At 39.8% G+C, this 21,106-nt stretch overlaps 1 protein-coding gene across 1 annotated transcript in view; it reads left to right on the top strand.

Annotated features, from left to right (window-relative positions):
* Nucleotides 1–18,613, top strand: part of LOC129271728 (receptor-type tyrosine-protein phosphatase kappa-like) — a 74,733-nt gene extending 56,120 nt beyond the window's left edge. Inside the window, exons 25-30 of the mRNA XM_064106655.1 lie at nt 341–417; nt 7,948–8,073; nt 9,363–9,494; nt 11,170–11,318; nt 13,500–13,635; nt 18,228–18,613. Coding sequence (XP_063962725.1) covers nt 341–417; nt 7,948–8,073; nt 9,363–9,494; nt 11,170–11,318; nt 13,500–13,635; nt 18,228–18,308 — 701 coding nt within the window. The 3' untranslated portion in view covers nt 18,309–18,613. The remainder of the gene's footprint in view (nt 1–340; nt 418–7,947; nt 8,074–9,362; nt 9,495–11,169; nt 11,319–13,499; nt 13,636–18,227) is intronic.
* Nucleotides 18,614–21,106: the final 2,493 nt, after the last annotated feature.

Here is a 21,106-nt window from a genome sequence, read left to right as displayed (position 1 = left end):
TGTAGTGGAGCATAAACTATCAAATTGTCCAATAGGTCTATTTGTAATATCAATTATCATTATAAATAAGTATGAGTATTTGTAGTTGAACTTGCATTGTATCCTGATCCCTGTCCTACCTGTCAGTAGTCACCCACGCTGCCAGGATTGGCAAAGTTTGATCTTAAGTTTAGCAGTTACAAGTATATCCGCTCGTAATGGGGTTAGAAGTTATCCTAATTATTTTTCTTTTTAACCCATTGCCTAATGAATCAAATGATTCTCCAAAGTTTAATGCAGAAAACCGGAATAAGCAAATAAAAAGCAACTTTTTTTTATGTTTTATGTGACCTCTTTGCAGTGGAGCGTAACAGGCCATATCTTGCATCCGCTGGGTTTGCTGATAGTACCGACTTCATCAATGCTTCATTCATGAATGTGAGTATACCTTAGTTTATGAGTGGTCTGAATATGAAGCCTAAAGTCTGCGGTAGCGACCTGTTTATGGAAGATCCCTGACATTGTTACAGCAAGTTGAATTTTTTATTGTGAATTTGTGGATCAAAATTTTGAGTAGGGTCTGTGCTGGCAGATTAAGTATACCTCCAGATAGAAAGAGTTAAGGCACATGATTGAAAAGAATTCAGGGTACATAGGCCACATTTGTTTAAACATTAAAATATGATAATAATAGCTACATTTGTAAAGTGCATTTTGCCTGATGATACAAAACAGTGCCTATTATTACCCATGCTTTAGCTGTGCTGCCCATATAGGTGAGTGTGTATCTGTGAGAGAGGAGAATATGGGGAGGGAAGGAGAGTGTGTGTGTTTATGTGTGTGATACGGAGAGTATGAGGGAAGGAGAGATGGAAGTGAGTCAAAGATGTGTGTGAGAGAGAATGGGGAGGAAAGGAATGAGTGTGTGTTTATGTGTGTGATGCAGAGAGTATGAGGGAAGGAGGGGTGAAAGTGAGTGGGCCTGTGTTTTTATGTGTGTGTGAGACAGAGAGTGGGAGGGAAGGAGAGGTGAAAGTGAGGCAAGGGAGTGGGTGTGTGTTTTTTATGTGTGTGTGAGACAGAGAGTGGCAGGGAAGGAGAGGTGAAAGTGAGGCAAGAGAGTGGGTGTGTGAGACATAAAGTGGGGGGGGGGGGGTAGGAGAGATGAAAGTGAGGCAATGGAATGGGCATGTGTTTTTTTATGTGTGTGTGGGACAGAACGTGGGGGGGGGTAGGAGGGGTGAAAGTGAGGCAATGGAATGGACATGTGTTTTTATGTGTGTGTGAGACAGAGTGGGAGGGAATGAGAAGTGAAAGTGAGGCATGAGAGTGGATGTGTGTTTTTTTATGTGTGTGTAAGAAAGTGGGGGGGGGGTAGGAGAGATGAAAGTGAGGCAATGGAATGGGCATGTGTTTTTTATGTGTGTGTGGGACAGAACGGGAGGGGGGTAGGAGGGGTGAAAGTGAGGCAATGGAATGGACATGTATTTTTATGTGTAAGTGAGACAGAGAGTGGGAGGGAAGGAGAGGTGAAAGTGAGGCAAGGGAGTGGGTGTGTGTTTTTATATGTGTGTGTGAGACAGAGAGTGGGAGGGAAGGAGAGGTGAAAGTAAGGCAAGGGAGTGGGCCTGTGTTTTTATGTGTGTGTGAGACAGAGAGTGGGAAGAAAGGAGAGGTGAAAGTAAGGCAAGGGAGTGGGCCTGTGTTTTTATGTGTGTGTGAGACAGAGAGTGGGAGGGAAGGAGAGGTGAAAGTGAAGCAAGGGAGTGGGTGTGTGTTTTTTATGTGTGTGTGAGACAGAGAGTGGGAGGGAAGGAGAAGTGAAAGTGAGGCAAGAGAGTGGGTGTGTGTTTTTTATGTGTGTGTGAGAAAGTGGGGGTAGGAGAGATGAAAGTGAGGCAATTAAATGGGCATGTGTTTTTATGTGTGTGTTGGACAGAGAGTGGGAGGGAAGGAGAGGTGAAAGTGAGGCAAGGGAGTGGGTGTGTATTTTTATGTGTGTGTGAGACAGAGAGTGGGAGGGAAGGAGAAGTGAAAGTGAGGCAAGGGAGTGGGTGTGTGTTTTTTATGTGTGTGTGAGACAGAGAGTGGGAGGGAAGGAGAGGTGAAAGTGAGGCAAGGGAGTGGGTATGTGTTTTTATGTGTGTATGAGAAGAGAGTGGGAGGGAAGGAGAGGTGAAAGTAAGGCAAGGGAGTGGGCCTGTGTTTTTATGTGTGTGTGAGACAGAGAGTGGGAGGGAAGGAGAGGTGAAAGTGAAGCAAGGGAGTGGGTGTGTGTTTTTTATGTGTGTGTGAGACAGAGAGTGGAAGGGAAGGAGAAGTGAAAGTGAGGCAAGAGAGTGGGTGTGTGTTTTTTATGTGTGTGTGAGAAAGTGGGGGTAGGAGAGATGAAAGTGAGGCAATTAAATGGGCATGTGTTTTTATGTGTGTGTTGGACAGAGAGTGGGAGGGAAGGAGAGGTGAAAGTGAGGCAAGGGAGTGGGTGTGTATTTTTATGTGTGTGTGAGACAGAGAGTGGGAGGGAAGGAGAAGTGAAAGTGAGGCAAGGGAGTGGGTGTGTGTTTTTATGTGTGTGAGAGACAGAGAATGGGAGGGAAGGAGAGGTGAAAGTAAGGCAAGGGAGTGGGCCTGTGTTTTTATGTGTGTGAGAGACAGAGAGTGGGAGGGAAGGAGAGGTGAAAGTGAGGCAAGGGAGTGGGCCTGTGTTTTTATGTGTGTGTGAGACAGAGAGTGGGAGGGAAGGAGAGGTGAAAGTAAGGCAAGGGAGTGGGCCTGTGTTTTTATGTGTGTGTGAGACAGAGAGTGGGAGGGAAGGAGAGGTGAAAGTGAGGTAAGGGAGTGGGCCTGTGTTTTTATGTGTGTGTGAGAAAGAGAGTGGGAGGGAAGGAGAGGTGAAAGTGAGGCAAGGGAGTGGGTGTGTGTTTTTTATGTGTGTGTGAGACAGAGTGGGAGGGAAGGAGAAGTGAAAGTGAGGCAAGAGAGTTGATGTGTTTTTTTTATGTGTGTGTGAGAAAGTGGGGGGGGGGGTAGGAGAGATGAAAGTGAGGCAATGGAATGGGCATGTGTTTTTTATGTGTGTGTGGGACAGAACGGGAGGGGGGTAGGAGGGGTGAAAGTGAGGCAATGGAATGGGCCTGTGTTTTTATGTGTGTGTGAGACAGAGAGTGGGAGGGAAGGAGAGGTGAAAGTGAGGCAAGGGAGTGGGTGTGTGTTTTTTATGTGTGTGTGAGACAGAGAATGGGAGGGAAGGAGAGGTGAAAGTAAGGCAAGGGAGTCGGCCTGTGTTTTTATGCGTGTGAGAGACAGAGAGAGGGAGGGAAGGAGAGGTGAAAGTGAGGCAAGGGAGTGGGTATGTGTTTTTATGTGTGTATGAGAAGAGAGTGGGAGGGAAGGAGAGGTGAAAGTAAGGCAAGGGAGTGGGCCTGTGTTTTTATGTGTGTGTGAGACAGAGAGTGGGAGGGAAGGAGAGGTGAAAGTGAAGCAAGGGAGTGGGTGTGTGTTTTTTATGTGTGTGTGAGACAGAGAGTGGGAGGGAAGGAGAAGTGAAAGTGAGGCAAGAGAGTGGGTGTGTGTTTTTTATGTGTGTGTGAGAAAGTGGGGGTAGGAGAGATGAAAGTGAGGCAATTAAATGGGCATGTGTTTTTATGTGTGTGTTGGACAGAGAGTGGGAGGGAAGGAGAGGTGAAAGTGAGGCAAGGGAGTGGGTGTGTATTTTTATGTGTGTGTGAGACAGAGAGTGGGAGGGAAGGAGAAGTGAAAGTGAGGCAAGGGAGTGGGTGTGTGTTTTTATGTGTGTGAGAGACAGAGAATGGGAGGGAAGGAGAGGTGAAAGTAAGGCAAGGGAGTGGGCCTGTGTTTTTATGTGTGTGAGAGACAGAGAGTGGGAGGGAAGGAGAGGTGAAAGTGAGGCAAGGGAGTGGGCCTGTGTTTTTATGTGTGTGTGAGACAGAGAGTGGGAGGGAAGGAGAGGTGAAAGTAAGGCAAGGGAGTGGGCCTGTGTTTTTATGTGTGTGTGAGACAGAGAGTGGGAGGGAAGGAGAGGTGAAAGTGAGGTAAGGGAGTGGGCCTGTGTTTTTATGTGTGTGTGAGAAAGAGAGTGGGAGGGAAGGAGAGGTGAAAGTGAGGCAAGGGAGTGGGTGTGTGTTTTTTATGTGTGTGTGAGACAGAGTGGGAGGGAAGGAGAAGTGAAAGTGAGGCAAGAGAGTTGATGTGTTTTTTTTATGTGTGTGTGAGAAAGTGGGGGGGGGTAGGAGAGATGAAAGTGAGGCAATGGAATGGGCATGTGTTTTTTATGTGTGTGTGGGACAGAACGGGAGGGGGGTAGGAGGGGTGAAAGTGAGGCAATGGAATGGGCCTGTGTTTTTATGTGTGTGTGAGACAGAGAGTGGGAGGGAAGGAGAGGTGAAAGTGAGGCAAGGGAGTGGGTGTGTGTTTTTTATGTGTGTGTGAGACAGAGAATGGGAGGGAAGGAGAGGTGAAAGTAAGGCAAGGGAGTCGGCCTGTGTTTTTATGCGTGTGAGAGACAGAGAGAGGGAGGGAAGGAGAGGTGAAAGTAAGGCAAGGGAGTGGGCCTGTGTTTTTATGTGTGTGAGAGACAGAGAGTGGGAGGGAAGGAGAGGTTAAAGTGAGGCAAGGGAGTGGGCCTGTGTTTTTATGTGTGTGTGAGACAGAGAGTGGGAGGGAAGGAGAGGTGAAAGTGAGGTAAGGGAGTGGGCCTGTGTTTTTATGTGTGTTAGCAAGAGAGTGGGAGGGAAGGAGAGGTGAAAGTGAGGCAAGGGAGTGGGTGTGTGTTTTTTTATGTGTGTGTGAGACAGAGTGGGAGGGAAGGAGAAGTGAAAGTGAGGCAAGGGAGTGGGTGTGTGTTTTTTTTGTGTGTTTGAGACAGAGAGTGGGAGGGAAGGTGAAGTGAAAGTAAGGCAAGAGAGTGGGTGTGTGTTTTTTATGTGTGTGTTGGACAGAGGGTGGGAGGGAAGGAGAGGTGAAAGTGAGGCAAGGGAGTGGTTGTGTGTTTTTTGTGTGTGTGAGACAGAGAGTGGGAGCGAACGAGAAGTGAAAGTGAGGCAAGGGAGTGGTTGTGTGTTTTTATGTGTGTGTGAGACAGAGAGTGGGAGGGAAGGAGAGGTGAAAGTAAGGCAAGGGAGTGGGCCTGTGTTTTTATGTGTGTGAGAGACAGAGAGTGGGAGGGAAGGAGAGGTGAAAGTGAGGCAAGGGAGTGGGCCTGTGTTTTTATGTGTGTGTGAGAAAGTGGGGGTAGGAGAGATGAAAGTAATGAAATGAAATGGGCATGTGTTTTTATGTGTGTGTTGGACAGAGAGTGGGAGGGAAGGAGAGGTGAAAGTGAGGCAAGGGAGTGGTTGTGTGTTTTTTGTGTGTGTGAGACAGAGAGTGGGAGGGAAGGAGAGGTGAAAGTAAGGCAAGGGAGTGGGCCTGTGTTTTTATGTGTGTGAGAGACAGAGAGTGGGAGGGAAGGAGAGGTGAAAGTGAGGCAAGGGAGTGGGCCTGTGTTTTTATGTGTGTGTGAGAAGAGAGTGGGAGGGAAGGAGAGGTGAAAGTAAGGCAAGGGAGTGGGCCTGTGTTTTTATGTGTGTGTGAGAAAGAGAGTGGGAGGGAAGGAGAGGTGAAAGTGAGGCAAGGGAGTGGGTGTGTGTTTTTTATGTGTGTGTGAGACAGAGTGGGAGGGAAGGAGAAGTGAAAGTGAGGCAAGAGAGTGGATGTGTGTTTTTTAAGTGTGTGTGTGAGAAAGTGGGGGGGGGGTAGGAGAGATGAAAGTGAGGCAATGGAATGGGCATGTGTTTTTTATGTGTGTGTGGGACAGAATGGGAGGGGGGGTAGGAGGGGTGAAAGTGAGGCAATGGAATGGACATGTGTTTTTATGTGTCTGTGAGACAGAGTGGGAGGGAAGGAGAGGTGAAAGTGAGGCAAGGGAGTGGGTGTGTGTTTTTTATGTGTGTGTGGGACAGAATGGGAGGGGGGGTAGGAGGGGTGAAAGTGAGGCAATGGAATGGACATGTGTTTTTATGTGTCTGTGAGACAGAGTGGGAGGGAAGGAGAGGTGAAAGTGAGGCAAGGGAGTGGGTGTGTGTTTTTATGTGTGTGTGAGACAGAGAGTGGGAGGGAAGGAAAGGTGAAAGTAAGGCAAGGGAGTGGGTATGTGTTTTTATTTGTGTATGATAAGAGAGTGGGAGGGAAGGAGAGGTGAAAGTAAGGCAAGGGAGTGGGTGTGTGTTTTTTATGTGTGTGTGAGACAGAGAGTGGGAGGGAAGGAGAACTGAAAGTGAGGCAAGAGAGTGGGTGTGTGTTTTTTATGTGTGTGTGAGAAAGTGGGGGTAGGAGAGATGAAAGTGAGGCAAGGAAATGGGCATGTGTTTTTTATGTGTGTGTGAGACAGAGAGTGGGAGGGAAGGAGAGGTGAAAGTGAGGCAAGGGAGTGGGTTTGTGTTTTTATGTGTGTATGAGACAGAGAGTGGGAGGGAAGGAGAGGTGAAAGTGAGGCAAGGGAGTGTGCGTGTTATGTGTGTGTGAGACAGAGAGTGGGAGGGAAGGGAGTGGGCGTGTGTTTTTTATGTGTGTTTAGGACAGAGAGTGGGAGGGAAGGAGAGGTGAAAGTAAGGCAAGGGAGTGTGCCTGCTTATGTGTGTGTGAGACAGAGAGTGAGAGGGAAGGAGAGATGAAAGTGAGGCAAGTGAGAGTGTGAGAGAGGTGAGTGTTTCAAGGGAGTGTGTGTGTTTTTGAGAGAGGAGAAGTGAGAATGGGGAGGGAAATAGAATGTGTGTGTTTATGTGTGAGGCAGAGTTTCGGGGAAGGAGAGGTGAAAGGGAGTCAAATGTGTGTGAGAGAGTAAGGGGAAGGGAGATTGGGAGGAAGGAGTGAGTGTGTGTTTATGTGTGAGAGATAGAGTGGGAGAGAAGGAGAGGTCAAAGTGAAACAAGTGAGAGTGTGTGCTTTGTGTATAGAGAGATGAGTGTTTCAAGGGAATGTGTGTGTGTGTATTTTTGAGAGAGCAGAAGTGAGAATGGGGAGGGATAGAGAATGTGTGTGTTTATGTGTGAGACAGAGTGTGGAGGAAGGAGAGGTTAAAGTGAGTCAAATGTGTATGCAAGTGTGAGAGAATAAGGGGAAGAGAGAGGGGGAGGAAGGAGTGAGTGTGTGTACAGTGTTTGTGTGTGAGACAGAGAATGGAAGAGAAGGAGAGGTGAAAGTGAGGCAAGTGAGAGTGTGCTTTATGTGTGTGAAAGAGGTGAGTGTTTCAAGGGAGTCTGTGTGTATTTGTGAGAGGGTGGCAAGGAGGAGAGGTGAGAGTGGGGCGAGTGAGTGTGTGTGCTTTATGTGTGTGAGAGAGGTGGCAGTGTTTAAGGGAGTGCGTGTGTATTAAATACACATGCACTCCCTTGAGATTGCATGTGTTAGAGGAGAATGGGGAGGGAAAGGGTGTCTGAGGGTGTGTTTATGTGTGTGAGGCAGAGAGTATGAGGAAAGGAGAGGTGAAAGTGAATCAAGGGTGTGTGTGAGTATGTGAAAGAGATAGGGGAAGAGAGAGTGGGAGGAAGGAGTGAGTGTATGATTATGCATGAGCGTGGGAGAGGAGGGGTGAAAGTGAGGCAAGGGAGTGGGTTTGTGTAATTGTGTGCGAGAGATTGAGAGAGAGAGAGTGGGGAAAGAGAGGAGATAATGAGGCAAGGATTGGGCATGTGTGTGGGAGAGACATAGATGTAGATAGTGGGGAAGGAAGGCAGGATTGAGACAGGGGCAAGGGAGGCTGTGTGTGGGTTTGTTTGAGGGTGTGTGTGAGAGAAAGAAAGAAATACAGAGACAAAGAGATGGGAGGGGAGGTGTGGTAAGAGTGAGGCAAGGATGTGAGGGTGTGTGTGTTTGTGTGTAATTGAGAGAGATAGAGTGTAGGGGAGTCTCCTACAAATATTAAAGTAGTGTAAAGCGCTACCTCAGAACTCTTTTGTTTCCCTTTTTTAGACCTTCCTGAAGAAGGATGTGTTTCTAGCCACCCAGTCTCCTTTACCTAACACAGTGGTTGATCTGTGGAGACTTGTATTTGATTGGAAGTGTCCAGTCATTGTCATGCTCAATGAATCGGATAGGGTGAGTACCGATGTAGCAAATGTTAAATTCCCACAGGTAAAATAATACAAATATTTGGGTATTAATTATTTTCTTATAACAATTTGTTTCTCCAATTTTATACACATTTTCAGCAATCTGCTTCATATACTAATTTTAAATCAAGTTTTGATTAGGGTTTCGATGTCCCTATTAATTGTAAAATAATGTAAACACTCTTCAAAAGTTTTGCTGTCCATACTTTTCCTTTATTAATGAATATGATAGAAACCAATGTGTCACTCCTAACTTCAAGTGAATTACTTCATTTAAAAGTTGTTAGTAAAGAGGCCCTTGGTTTAGAAGTAGATGCACATACTTGATATACTTGCATCATTAAGGATGCATTATAAGGAATATATTCTTGCTGCTTGAAGGGCTTATAATCAAACATATTGTAATGGATACTAAGATGCTTAAAGAGTGGCTTTAAAAGGATGATGATAGTGCTGAAGCTTCAAAGTTACCCTTGCAAAAAAAAGGTAAATGAATTGATTTATGTCCCTGTAGAAGAGGCATTTACTGTTATTTTTTGGAAGTTCTTGATATCCCTCCTCACCAAAGGTCATATTGAGAATTTGAAGATGCCCCCACAGGGTTGAAAATTTAGAGAGGGATCTCTAAATGTATGACATAAACACTTCTTACCAGGAATTTAAGATATACTTGCACAAAAAACAGTGAATTAATTGGTCCTTGCAAACATCAGAAATTAGAATATTTATTGAAACATTAACAAGAAAAATAAATACTTGACAAGCAAAGAAAAGAACAATTGAAATTCAAATATAAAGGACACATATACATTGAATAATGTTGATTAATCTATGGCCCAAAAGAGTAATGATTTTCATGACTTTGTTGAAAAATTTGATATTGCATTGATTGTATTAATAAATGTGAATGAATTACAAACAAACCTGTGACAGGGGAATTTCCATGGTAATTTTGATGGAGTTACTTTTTATGAAAGAAAATGTTTAATTATTAAATTGCACTAGTGAACATTCTCTTTTCGATTTTCTGTCTTCTTTAATTCCTAAATTGTTCTTATATAACCTTTTCTCTCTATTTTCCTTTACAATTTTATCACTTGGAAAAGTATATCCCCTAGGGCCCCCCCCCCCCCTTTCCCTTGTACTGCTACCCATGGTAAGAGTGTACCTTGATAATGTCTAGAAATAGAATTGTATACTTTGATAAAAATAACAAGACCTTTCTAATCAAACTCTAATGGAAAAAAACATATCTTCCTCTGATAATATGTTCAGGATGACTGTGTCCAGTACTGGCCAGAAGAGGGCAGCATTGCCTTTGGATCACTGGAGGTGACCGCTCTGGAATCGGAGAGTACAATGAACTTTGTAAAGAGGAATCTAAGCCTTTCCAATGACTTTGGAGAGGTAATCATTATAACCTAATTATCATCATTATTATAATTTCAATTGCTTTTATAGTTATCATTGTAGTTTTTTTCTCATAATTATCATTATTATTCATAATTAATGTTGTTCTAATTGTTATTTATATAATTGTTGTGATTATTATAAGAAGCAGTAGTATAGTGTAGTGGTCATCCAGGGGGGCCACTTCCATTGACGAGTGGATACCATGCGCGACCATGGGGTCTCGAAAAGCACCCTAAACACATATTTTCCATTTTCTGAAATTGCACCCCTTAACAAGTATTGGCGTGTGAAACCCTACCCTTAACAAGTATTGGAAACAAATCTATACTCTTGCATGGCAAGTTCCCTGAATTGACCCCCTAAACAAGTACAGCGATATTTTTATTGTTATGTGACGGACGCTGGTCGTCGGTTTTACCTTCACCTACATCATTGGGTTTAAATGTAGTACAGCCCCACCTTCCACATCTCGCACAAATCATACTCTAAACACGTAGTGTTTACTCTTGGGGCAAAAGTACATCGTTTATAAAACATTTTAGTCCTAATTTTTACACCCTCGCAAATTTGACCCTAAACACGTAGCTTTCCTGGCAAAAATAGATACCCTTTTTTCATTATTTTAGTGTTTTTGACACCCTTATCACGTTACGTACGTAACATGCCCTATCTTGAAAAAGACATCCCTTTTACATGTTTTTTTGGTCGCGCATGGTATCCACTCGTCAATGTAAGTGGCCCCCCGGAGTGGTCATTTCATCTTTTTCATTTGCATACTCATTGTGAGTTTTTTTCTTGAAAATTAGTACATTCTCTTGGCAATGTTTGTATTTTCTTTAAAAAAGCTTTAATTGTATATCTTACAAATGTAGTGAATAGAAGCCTAAGAAGACTGGGGGAGGGGGCTGATATGATCTCGGCCGTCGATCGCGGGATCGCGACGAAAGTTCGCACAAGCGTTACCCATGATATCAAATTCAGTGAAAAATCTTATTGCTAATTAATTATGCTATTTTTTGCGAAAAATCTTAAGTTTGCTCTAATTAACTACATGTAAATAATGCTGCAAAAATGCTAGGTATTGTTCTGACTCTTTATAGGAATCTGATCAAATGTACTTTTTTTTAAATTCAACATCACATTCATTTTCTTACGTATTTTATTGTTTTCTAAATTTCTTACATATTTCTTAGTTTTTCAACTTGATGTTTTTGTATCGTTTTTTCAATGGAAATTATCTTGGACTTTTTCTACCATAAACAAGATGAAATTAATTTATTTTAATCAGTAAAAAGAAAAATAATCATATATTTATGAATTTTGGGTAAAAAGACCATTTGCATTGGATTTGTAAAAAAATTCACGTTTTTGAGCAATTTTGAATCTGCATGCACTTAGGAAATGTTGCATAATTTCGGGACCGCATACCAGGGGGTGGCCATTTTGGTCTCAAAAGTTGCGTGACACTTGAAAATAAAAATGTAAGTGAGCGACGCGGTAAAAAAATGTGCGCTGAGGATTTGTCGTGAAAATGTTGAGGGCTGAATCAGCCCCCCCTAGTGTTATTAGGGTTAAAGCGAACCATAATTTTTCCACTTTTTTGGTTGTACTAGAGATTAGAGAAATCACAATGATTACAACAATGTTTTTTCTTTTTTTTTCTTTACAGAGTATGACCATTGAACATTTTGAGATGCTAGGATGGGGTATGTCACACAACAAACCAGACTCTCCTTTATCTTTGATTAAACTCATCGAAGCTGTTGAGGGCAGCATTAAGAAGGCAGAGAGCAAGGGACCGGCTATTGTCCATTGCATGTAAGTGTAAATCAGTGCATTTTACATTTTTGACCTACGGATTAACTTATTTTCACAAATGTGTGCATTTGATTCATAGAATTTTATTATTTTATTATATAATTAAATGTTTTTGAAGGATTATTTCACAGAAGTAGAATTTATTTTACATGGTCATAATGTTGTAATGAATACTAAAATAGTTCATAGATTCAATTGCATGTACATGTGCATATATCCACCTTGTAAGGTGCTCATGGTTCTCCTATATTTGATTAAAGAATGGCACGGATTGTACTTGGACTTGGTACACATACTTCCACAGATTATGTTTTTGAGTCAGATGAACCGGACTATCTATTGAAAATAGGTGGAAAATGCAAAGATGTAAGCTGGTATACAGAGCTATAAATGGACAGGCACCAAAATACCTTACCAATTTATTTGACGAAGCGAATTCTATTCAGAGCTGCAATAACTGATGAACTTTTGATACCAAAGAAAGGACAAATTCTGGCAAACAAGCATTTTCCCATGTTGGTACAGTGGAGTGGAATCGTTTGCCCATGATGTAAGGCAGGCACCTTATGAACACACATTTTCAGCAAGATTCTAGAAAGTGACCTGAAACTAGGGGACACCCCTCATGAAATTCTTTTAGTGAATGACTTCACACTCACTAAATACAGTAAAATATATCATATATTGTCTCGCCTGCATAGCAGAGCGAGACTATAGGCACCACTTTTCCAACGGTGGCGGCGTCAACATTGAAATCTTAACCAAGGTTAAGTTTTTGAAATGTCATAATTTAGAAATTATATTGACCTAGTTCATGAAACTTGTACATAAGGGCAATCAAGTATTACTGAACATCCTGCCTGAGTTTCGGGTCACATGTCTAAGGTCAAAGGTCATTTAGGGTCAATGAACTTAGACCATGTTGGGGGAATCAATATCGAAATCTTAACCAAGGTTAAGTTTTTGAAATGTTGTCATAACTTCGAAAGTATATGGACCTAGTTCATAAAACGTAGACATAAGGGTAATAGTGTATCACTGAAGATCCTGCCTGAGTTTCAGGTCACATGATTAAGGTCAAATGTCACTTATGGTCAACAAACTTTGGCCATTTTAGGGTTATTTGAGGAATTGTCATCATAACTTTAAATGTTTATGGATCTAGTTCATGAAACTTGGACATAAGAGCAACCATGTATCCCTGAATATCATGTGTGAGTTTCAGGTCACATGACCAAGGTCAAAGGTCACATAGGGTCAACGAACTTTGGCCGTGTCGGGGTTATATGAGGAATTGTCATCATAACTTTAAAAGTCTATGGATCTAGTTCAAGAAACGTGGATATAAGAGCAGCAGTGTATCCCTGAATACCCTGTATGCATTTCTGGAACATGGCCAAGATCAAAGGTCATTTAAAGGTCAATGAACTCTGGTCGTGTTGGGAGTATGTATACTAAGGAAGTTTATGGATCTAGCTCATGAAACATCGACGTAAGGATAATCAAGTATGAATGATTGTTTTGCACATTTCTTAAGTCACATGATCATGGTCAAAGGTCATTTTGGGTCAATAGGCATAATATTTTATTATCATATTAGTGTTTTCTTCTGTGAATAATATTCATTAGCTATTTTTAAAGGAAGCTCTGCTGCTATATCGCATTGCGTAATGCAGGCGAGACTGCCAGAGGCGTTCCACTTGTATTTATATTTATAACCAATATTAGTATACCAATAAACAATTTCACATGCCTAACACCATGTGGTTGCTGACTCCATTCTACTGAACTATAAGTTTCATGTACATGTTCTGTTATTGTTTTTCTAATGTATTTTCGTTATTGTATTCCAGGGCCTCTGAGTAAAACAGTGTTTGACCCACTGACAGACTCACCCTGGTAAAATAAGACTAAATGAATGAATAAATAGATAAATAGATATTACACCATCTTAGCTAGGCTACCTTCTTGCCGGTACCCATTAACCTTACCTTAGAATGGGTGCAGCAGAGTGTGGATGGATGCCTTGCAGAAGGAAATTAAGGCTCGGATTGGGATTTGAATCTACATCCCTCTGATTGTAAAGACATGATTCAATTGACATTGCCTTAAATTCACCTGAACCACATGTCATTACTTAATGTTTTTTTGTTTGTGTTGCTCTGTGTGTCTACCATATAGAAACGGTATCGGCCGCAGTGGAGTGTTCTGTGCTTTGTGGTCCATTATGGAGAAACTGAGGAAAGATAATACCATAGACATTTTCCAAGCCGTCAAGAGACTCAGATCAAGCAGACCTAACATGGTTGAAACATTGGTAAGAATTATATTTTTGTTGTTGTGGTTGTTTAAATCAATAATTCTTTTGTAATAATGGTAATGATAATGATAAACAATTTCTTTGTAATCATCATTATGATTATCTTGCATTGTCATTCCATTATTATTATAGGTATAATTACCAATATCAGTATTTTCATTATTATTATTATAAGTGGTAGGAGTAGTAGTAGTGGTGGTAGTAGTAGAAGTAGTAGTAGAGTATTACTTTTATTATCATTATTATTATTGTTATTACTATTATTATTATCATCATAATCACAGTCCGGGGGCGAGTAATGTAACACTTGATAGTACATTGAATGATATTGGAATGGTGTTTCTGTTGACTCTATTCACTTTTTGGAAATACTGAATAATAATTCTCGGCTACAAGTCTTTCATGAATTCAATTTCATAACATATCCTAGTCACAGATAAAAAAATCAGGCCTTGCAATTCAGGTGTTTAAAGCAGTGTTCACCAATGCCAATAATAATTTGCCAAGCAGAAGGAAAAAATTATAAATTATTAACCTTATAACAACAAGGAAATACCCTAAATATAAATACATGTGTCATGCTAAAATATCCAGACTTATGGTTTTTGTCTCAGGCTGCCAGCTGCCATCCTTCCTGTTTCCTTATTGTAGCCGCATATTCGTGGGTAGAGTCCTCTATACATACAGTGCCGGCCGCGGGAAACGTAACAGTGCCCCCTAGGGTGAACGCGGTAGCCCGTAGCGGACATTTGAGGGGAGCGGACGAGGGAAGACGCCCGCGGTTGATTCCCTAGGGCATGAGTGCCCTAGGGGAGCGCCCGAGGATAGTGCCCGCGGCTATCCTAGGGTGTTTCCCTCGAGTGTTCGGCCGTGCATTCTTGGTCGAAAGAAGAGGTCTGATTTGACACATTCGTTCAAGACTGCATGTTATTTTTATCTCATATCAAGCATAAGTTTTGGGTTGATAACTGGGATTTTAGGCTTTTTCACCGAATAACTTATTGTGTTCGATTACACACTGGCACCAGCGTAAAGGGTCCTTTCCTATAAATATTCTTCCCGTGGTGTCCATTATTTCATTCACTAACATGATTAGTCGTGATCGTAAATGAGTTTCTGACAATGGAGCTGGTATTTGTCGATGTTGACCCTACATTCCGGAGGTCGTCCTAGAACTATTTACTCTATTCTTTCCCTGCATGGTTATCCTTTATTATTCTATACCCTGATATATCAGGCGTGGATCTACGAGATGCAGAGAAAAGGGAGAAGAAAGCAAAAATGAAAGAAAAAGGCGAAAAGGAAGGGTTGGATTGAAGACGAGAAGGAAAGAGATAAGAGAAATAGAAAAAGTGAGAGAAGGGGAGGGGAGAGAATAAAAGAAGGGGAAAGGGGAGAAAGGGAAAATAGAGGGGGGCGAAGAGGAGAAAGAGGGAGAGGGGGTAAAGAAAAGAAATAAGGAAAAGATGAAATAGAGAAGAAAACAGAGGGGATGAAAAAAGGGAAGGTGAGACAAAAAGAAAAGAGGGAAAAGGAGAAAAGGAAAATAGATTGAAAATCGAAGGGGAGAAGAAGAGACAAAGGTTGAAAAGGAAGAATGAGAAAGAGAGAAGGATGAGGAGGGGGACATAATAAAATGGAGTAAAAAAGCGAAGGAGGGAAGAGAAGGAAGGGTGCAGGAAAAGGTAAGAAGGATAGGGGACAAAAGAACGAAAAATAATAAGTTTGATGTTCCAGCCAGAGTGACCAGATTTCACAAAATTAAATACGGGACAATCGACAAAGCACTATGTACCATGGGATCGACCGAGCCAGGCCAAAAAATCAACAAAAAAGGCTACACAATGTTAGACTTGTTAATAAAATATATTAAGAAAGGGGAAGGGAGGGTGAGCGGAAGAAAGAAAAGAGGAAGAAATGAGGAAACAAGAAATGAATTGAGAGGAAAGAAAAAACTGAAGGAAAATTAAAAGGAAAAAAGTTTGAATAAAAGGATGAACGAAAGAATAAAAGACAGATAACAGTTTCCGTCATTACTTGAAATGAATAAAGAAAGAAAGAATAAAAAAAAAGGAAGGGAAGATGAATAAATGTGTGAAAGAAAAAAACATAAGGAGAGAAAAGAGAAAGAAGGAAAGAAAGTAAAATATTTCCTTCGTTATTTGAAAGAATCAAAGACAGAAGAAAAACAGGAAGGAAGCAAGGAAGGAAGAAAGGGAAAGAAGGAATAAGGGAAAAGAATTAAAAGGGAAAAAAAAGAAAGGATGAAAGAAAAGAAAACAAATAACATCTTAAATCAAAAATTTAATCTACAATAGATTCCGATCACGCTAGTTTAAAAACATAATGGTCTATGTCAAGATAACCTAAGTACATGCACATGTTAACATAATGCAAGGGTACCCTAGAGTACCCGAGGAAAAGTGCGGGCACGGCCAATATTATAGAGCACGCGGGAAACTGCAGGCGCGGCTAAACACCCTAGTCTGCTCCCCTTGAATACTCTCGGTTAGACGCGAAAGCACCCTAGGGTGTTTGCGTGCTCGGGCGTGACGTTTCCTGCGGCCGGCACTGTACTTCCTAAATCGAAGACTTGATAAATAAAAATAATTACTGAGATGAATAGAGAATTTGTTTAAGGAATCAATCTTCACTGAAATTTTGAATCTTAAGCATAAGTACCATTTGGAAATAGGCTCTTAGAGACAGTAAAAAAAAAACATATATCTTGGGGTGTGCATTTAACTTTTGAATATGAGAAATAATAGTAGTAACTAAATCCCCCACAGACTACATGTATTTGACGCCATTTTCCTAATGTGGGAAAATACATACATGTACATGTACTATAAACAAGCCTTATGACTTAATAATAATCATACATTAGATTAGAACTCGTATTTAATGTTTCTCTTCTCGTGAACTGTCTTTTGTAAAGCATTTGATGTATGTATATCAATTCTTTAGTTATATTTGCCAAATTTACGGGGCTTTGTACGGGGATAGATTCAGGTAATGACTTAGTCACAAATGCCATTAAGAACCGCAACAAACACTGTACAGATGATTTTTGGACCATTTATTGAGATCTCAAGACGGCTGTATGAAACCAGCATTCGTAAGCCCTTCTTCGATCGCTTGTTAGATCGCAGCTTGGTCGTACAATTTCACTTCTCAAGAAGGTCTAAAGTTGTTTAAAAGAAAGTCTTTAGAATCTTCCCAATCTGCGAATCTCTACGAACTCCAGAATTTGTACGAGCAGTGAGATTTCTACAAAAGCGTTGTTCATACTAACCTCTGTGACCGTAGCTTAAACCTAAAAGAACTAGTAGGCTATTAGAGATGTATTTAAAGGACAAGTCCACCCCGACAAAAAGTTGATTTGAATAAAAAGAGAAAAATCCAACAATCATAACACTGAAAATTTCATCAAAATCGGATGTAAAATAAGAAAGTTATGACATTTTAAAGTTTCGCTTAATTTCACACAACAGTTATATGCACATCCTGGCCAGTATGCAAATGAGGGGACTGATGACATCATGCACTCACTATTTCTTTTGTATTTTTTTATCTGAAATATGAAATATTCTGATTTTCTCACCCATGTAATTTGAAATCGAGCTTTATTCCTCCCTGAACTTGTGGAATTAACATTGTTTAACATTATGTAGTTCAGTCAAGTTTTGAATTATTGTCAATTCTGTATAAATTGAAATATTGTATAATTCAAACAATAAAAAACAAAAGAAATAGTGAGTGATGGACATCATAGATTCTCGCATTTGCATATCACTGAGTTGTGCATATAACTGTTTAGAGAAGAATATGCGAAACTTTAAAATGTCATAACTTTTTTATTTTACATCTTATTTTGATGAAGTTTTCAGTGTTGTGCTTGTTAGATTTTTCTCTTTTTATTCAAATCAACATTTTTCTGGGGTGGACTTGACCTTTAAGACTGGGGGGGGGGGGGCAGTCCCCTCTTGTGATCTCTGCAGCCGTTCGCGCGATCACGCCAAAATTTGGCATGCACATGTGTTATTACATAAACTACAAGCAAGTATAAAAAAAATTCTGAAAATAATTATTTTTTGTATATTTTGAATAATATATGCAAATTTGAGGTCATCTTTGTAATCTAATCTAAAGGTTTTCACAAAGAAAAATTGCGAAAGCCAATTTTTTTCTTTATGTATTTCTTTGTTTTTAGAAATTCTTATGTATTTTTTTTTTCATCTTTATATTGTCTAATTCAATGGAAATTAGTAAAGACCATTAAACAACTATATTAAACCCGTAATTAATTAAGACCAATTTGAATGAAAAATAATCACCCTTTTATGAATTTTATCTCCCATTGACTTTGTACACAAAATATAAAAATGTGCCATTTTCGGCATGACACGTCTCGTAAAAAGTCACGTGGCATCACGATGCTACATGTATACCCGTATGTCAGAAAGTTAGGTCCAAAGGTTGCTCGAGACTTCAAAAAAATAGTTATCAAATTTTGCGGCGCGATCTTTTTAAGGGTTAGGCAATTGGTATATTTTTTCCTTCTTTTTTTTTTTTTACCCATTTTCCAGGATCAGTACGAGCTTTGCTATGATGTCGTTAATCAACATTTGCATCAGTTTGAGGAATACGCAAATCTGGACGTGCTGTAAATCCAACGATGAACTCTGTCATTAGGCCCAGGGTTATTTTCTAAATCAAAGACACGAGTCGTATGTTTATGTGCATTGTTTTGTGATGGCCTTTTCTTGAGACACTGTGTAACCTCTTCATTCACCTACACAGCACGTACATCGGAGAATGAAGAGGAAACATGATCTCCGCAGACTCGAGATGGGTAACTTACCTCCAGACCCATTAACACAAAGCCTAGCGATTGATTAATTAAGATAAATTTTGTATAGAAAAAGAGAACATTATGATCATTCCAGATATTTACATAAATCTGTCCTAATAATATCAATTGATAAGTCGAGTGAAAGAGAGCCACCCAACCACTTCACCCTCTTCATCCAAGCGTCAACTTCCTCATTGAGTATTTTCCTTTGAGAAGAACATGATATCTTTACAAGTCAAGTCTCTGTTTATTTTATTAGAAAATGACTCTGGTCATTCTCTTTTCAAGGTCAATGGTCCAAATCCAGCGCCATGTCTATTTGGAGGTGATTGATTCAAGTCTGTGAGAACATAATCATACTCTATTCCCATAATAACAACTTGTCTTGTATACATGTATTGCCATATTACATGTCTCATTAAAAAGTGAGAGAAGTAATTGTATAAATGATATGCAACAACATTTACATTTCAAGCAACTATTTTGTAAATTGCGGTCCTTGTCTTCTTAGATGTAATACATCAAAAAATTCAGTCAGATCCTCTTCTCTTTTAGGATCAAGCAATTTTATATGGGAAGAACAATATGATATGTCCTGTTAAAGTAAAGAATGTTTTTATTATTTATATGACGTCTTTTAGTGACGTTAAATGCTGGCTTGTCGATGTAATTAGTCATGCACTGTATCTTTTGAGTAATGTCTTTAACAATGTATACACAAACACACTTATACTGCTTTCATGAAAGTTTGGAAGTTTTTTCAAAGTGTTGAAAGTTTATTGAAACTCAAGACCCTCTAGGGGTATAAGAGTACAACGAAAAGTTACAACATACCATAAATACATAGAACAATTTACAATAATATTTTGATATGCCTATCTCCATTACGTCAAACCCCCGTTTGGAGAAAGACCGCAGTTCAGATTGCAAACTGCGGTGTTATACCCCATTTTTCATTTGGATCTCCCAAAAATCATTTCCGAGCCCTTATCAACTGCGCTTGGCCAGGTAATCCAGGGGTAATCCCCGCTGTCTCAATTTCACCTCCACAGGCCAGTATGAGAGCATTGAGCAAAGGACGAAAAGATAAACAACAGCTGTGCTATTACGTAAGACTTCTCTGCCTGTAGTAGGACCTTCTGAATGAAATTATTGTATTCGATATTTAATCACGTTTTCAAAGGCATATTGTATTCAGTAATCCAATGTTAGTCCATTTTCAATTTCGAACGAAGAAAATCGACCTCGAAATAAGGAAAGTAAGCGAATTAAAATGACGGCATGTTTTGGAGGGACCGAGCTCAGCGCTGCGCATGCATCCCATCGTGTGTGGCCCCCTGCTGTGACTGTATATGCCGGGCTGTTGTGTTATCTTCGGACCGACGTCAAGAAACAGGTGTTTTGATACTTAAATTGCTTGCTTGGGGCAGTTAGGGTTTGTCGTACTTGGAGAAGAGAATTGATGAGAAGGGAAACTGGGGTATAGTGTTCTCAAATGGAAGTTTTTTGTCATGCTTGATTATAAGTAATGGTAATTGTAATGATGATGTATGACTATTTGTATGACAAAGTCCTTTGGAAGCGCATAGAGACGTTATTTATAATGTGTTCTGCGCTATACAAGAACTGTCTATTATTATTATTATTATTATTTGATCATGTTTACCTTTATTACAACTCCTTGAAATAGAATTTTAAACTGTGCTCCTCGATGTAAACTCAGGTTGTAATTTGGATTGGTTGATTTTCACATATTTTATATTTATTTAATGTTTGAATCATATCTCCCTCCATTTTTCTCCCAGCATATTAACACAGTTATCTTTCCCCTCATGTTCCATAATCAAGAGGTTTATTTATGGATTATGTTTTTACTTTCATAAATCAGAAATATGTTTTGATTTTATACATACCAGTACTAATATATGTGCTTCTATCAGGAAATTAGCCCAAAATAGTACTAACTTTCATCCAAAGTTTACTTAATTTGGACATCTGAAAGTATTGTGGTAAAAAGTTAATTGTATTTTTTTGTTGTAGTTGCCTTGCTATGACCTCACAGTGTAGCATGATATACAAAGTTTGCTTTTGTAAGTGTGGATTTAACTGTTGTGATGTATGCCTTTGCTTTGGATCTTGTATTTTTAAGGCCTTAAGTTGCAACTTGTATAATATAGTTAATGTTTTATAGAAAAAAATGTATGCATTTTCTTTGTTTTTACTGCTTTTAGATCGATAAGGACTGACATGTATATTTTGCTGTTTCATGAATAATTACTAAATCTTTATTTTATTTTTCAACTGATATATATTTTGGACTTTATCTTCGCTGAATAAATATTGAAATAATACTATTGACATTAGATGTTAATATTGTGAAATATATGTATCTTGTTGGACTTCACTACACATAATTTTGGAAAAACTTGTTTTTTTTAATTATTTTTTTAGAAATTTCATTACCATTAACATGGAATACTATTTTCAAAAATGTATTTTAATTATATATTGCTTTGTTACCTTTGACCACCTGCATAACTAATTTTGTGAAATATGTGTCTTATTGAACTATAACATATTTCATGTCAGTATTAGATGTATGTTTCTTTTAAA

This window comes from Lytechinus pictus, chromosome 11 (assembly GCF_037042905.1).
Source record: "Lytechinus pictus isolate F3 Inbred chromosome 11, Lp3.0, whole genome shotgun sequence".
Lineage (NCBI taxonomy): Eukaryota > Metazoa > Echinodermata > Echinoidea > Temnopleuroida > Toxopneustidae > Lytechinus > Lytechinus pictus.
Note: the sequence above shows the minus strand (reverse complement) of the source record. Positions and strands in the feature narration are given on the sequence as shown.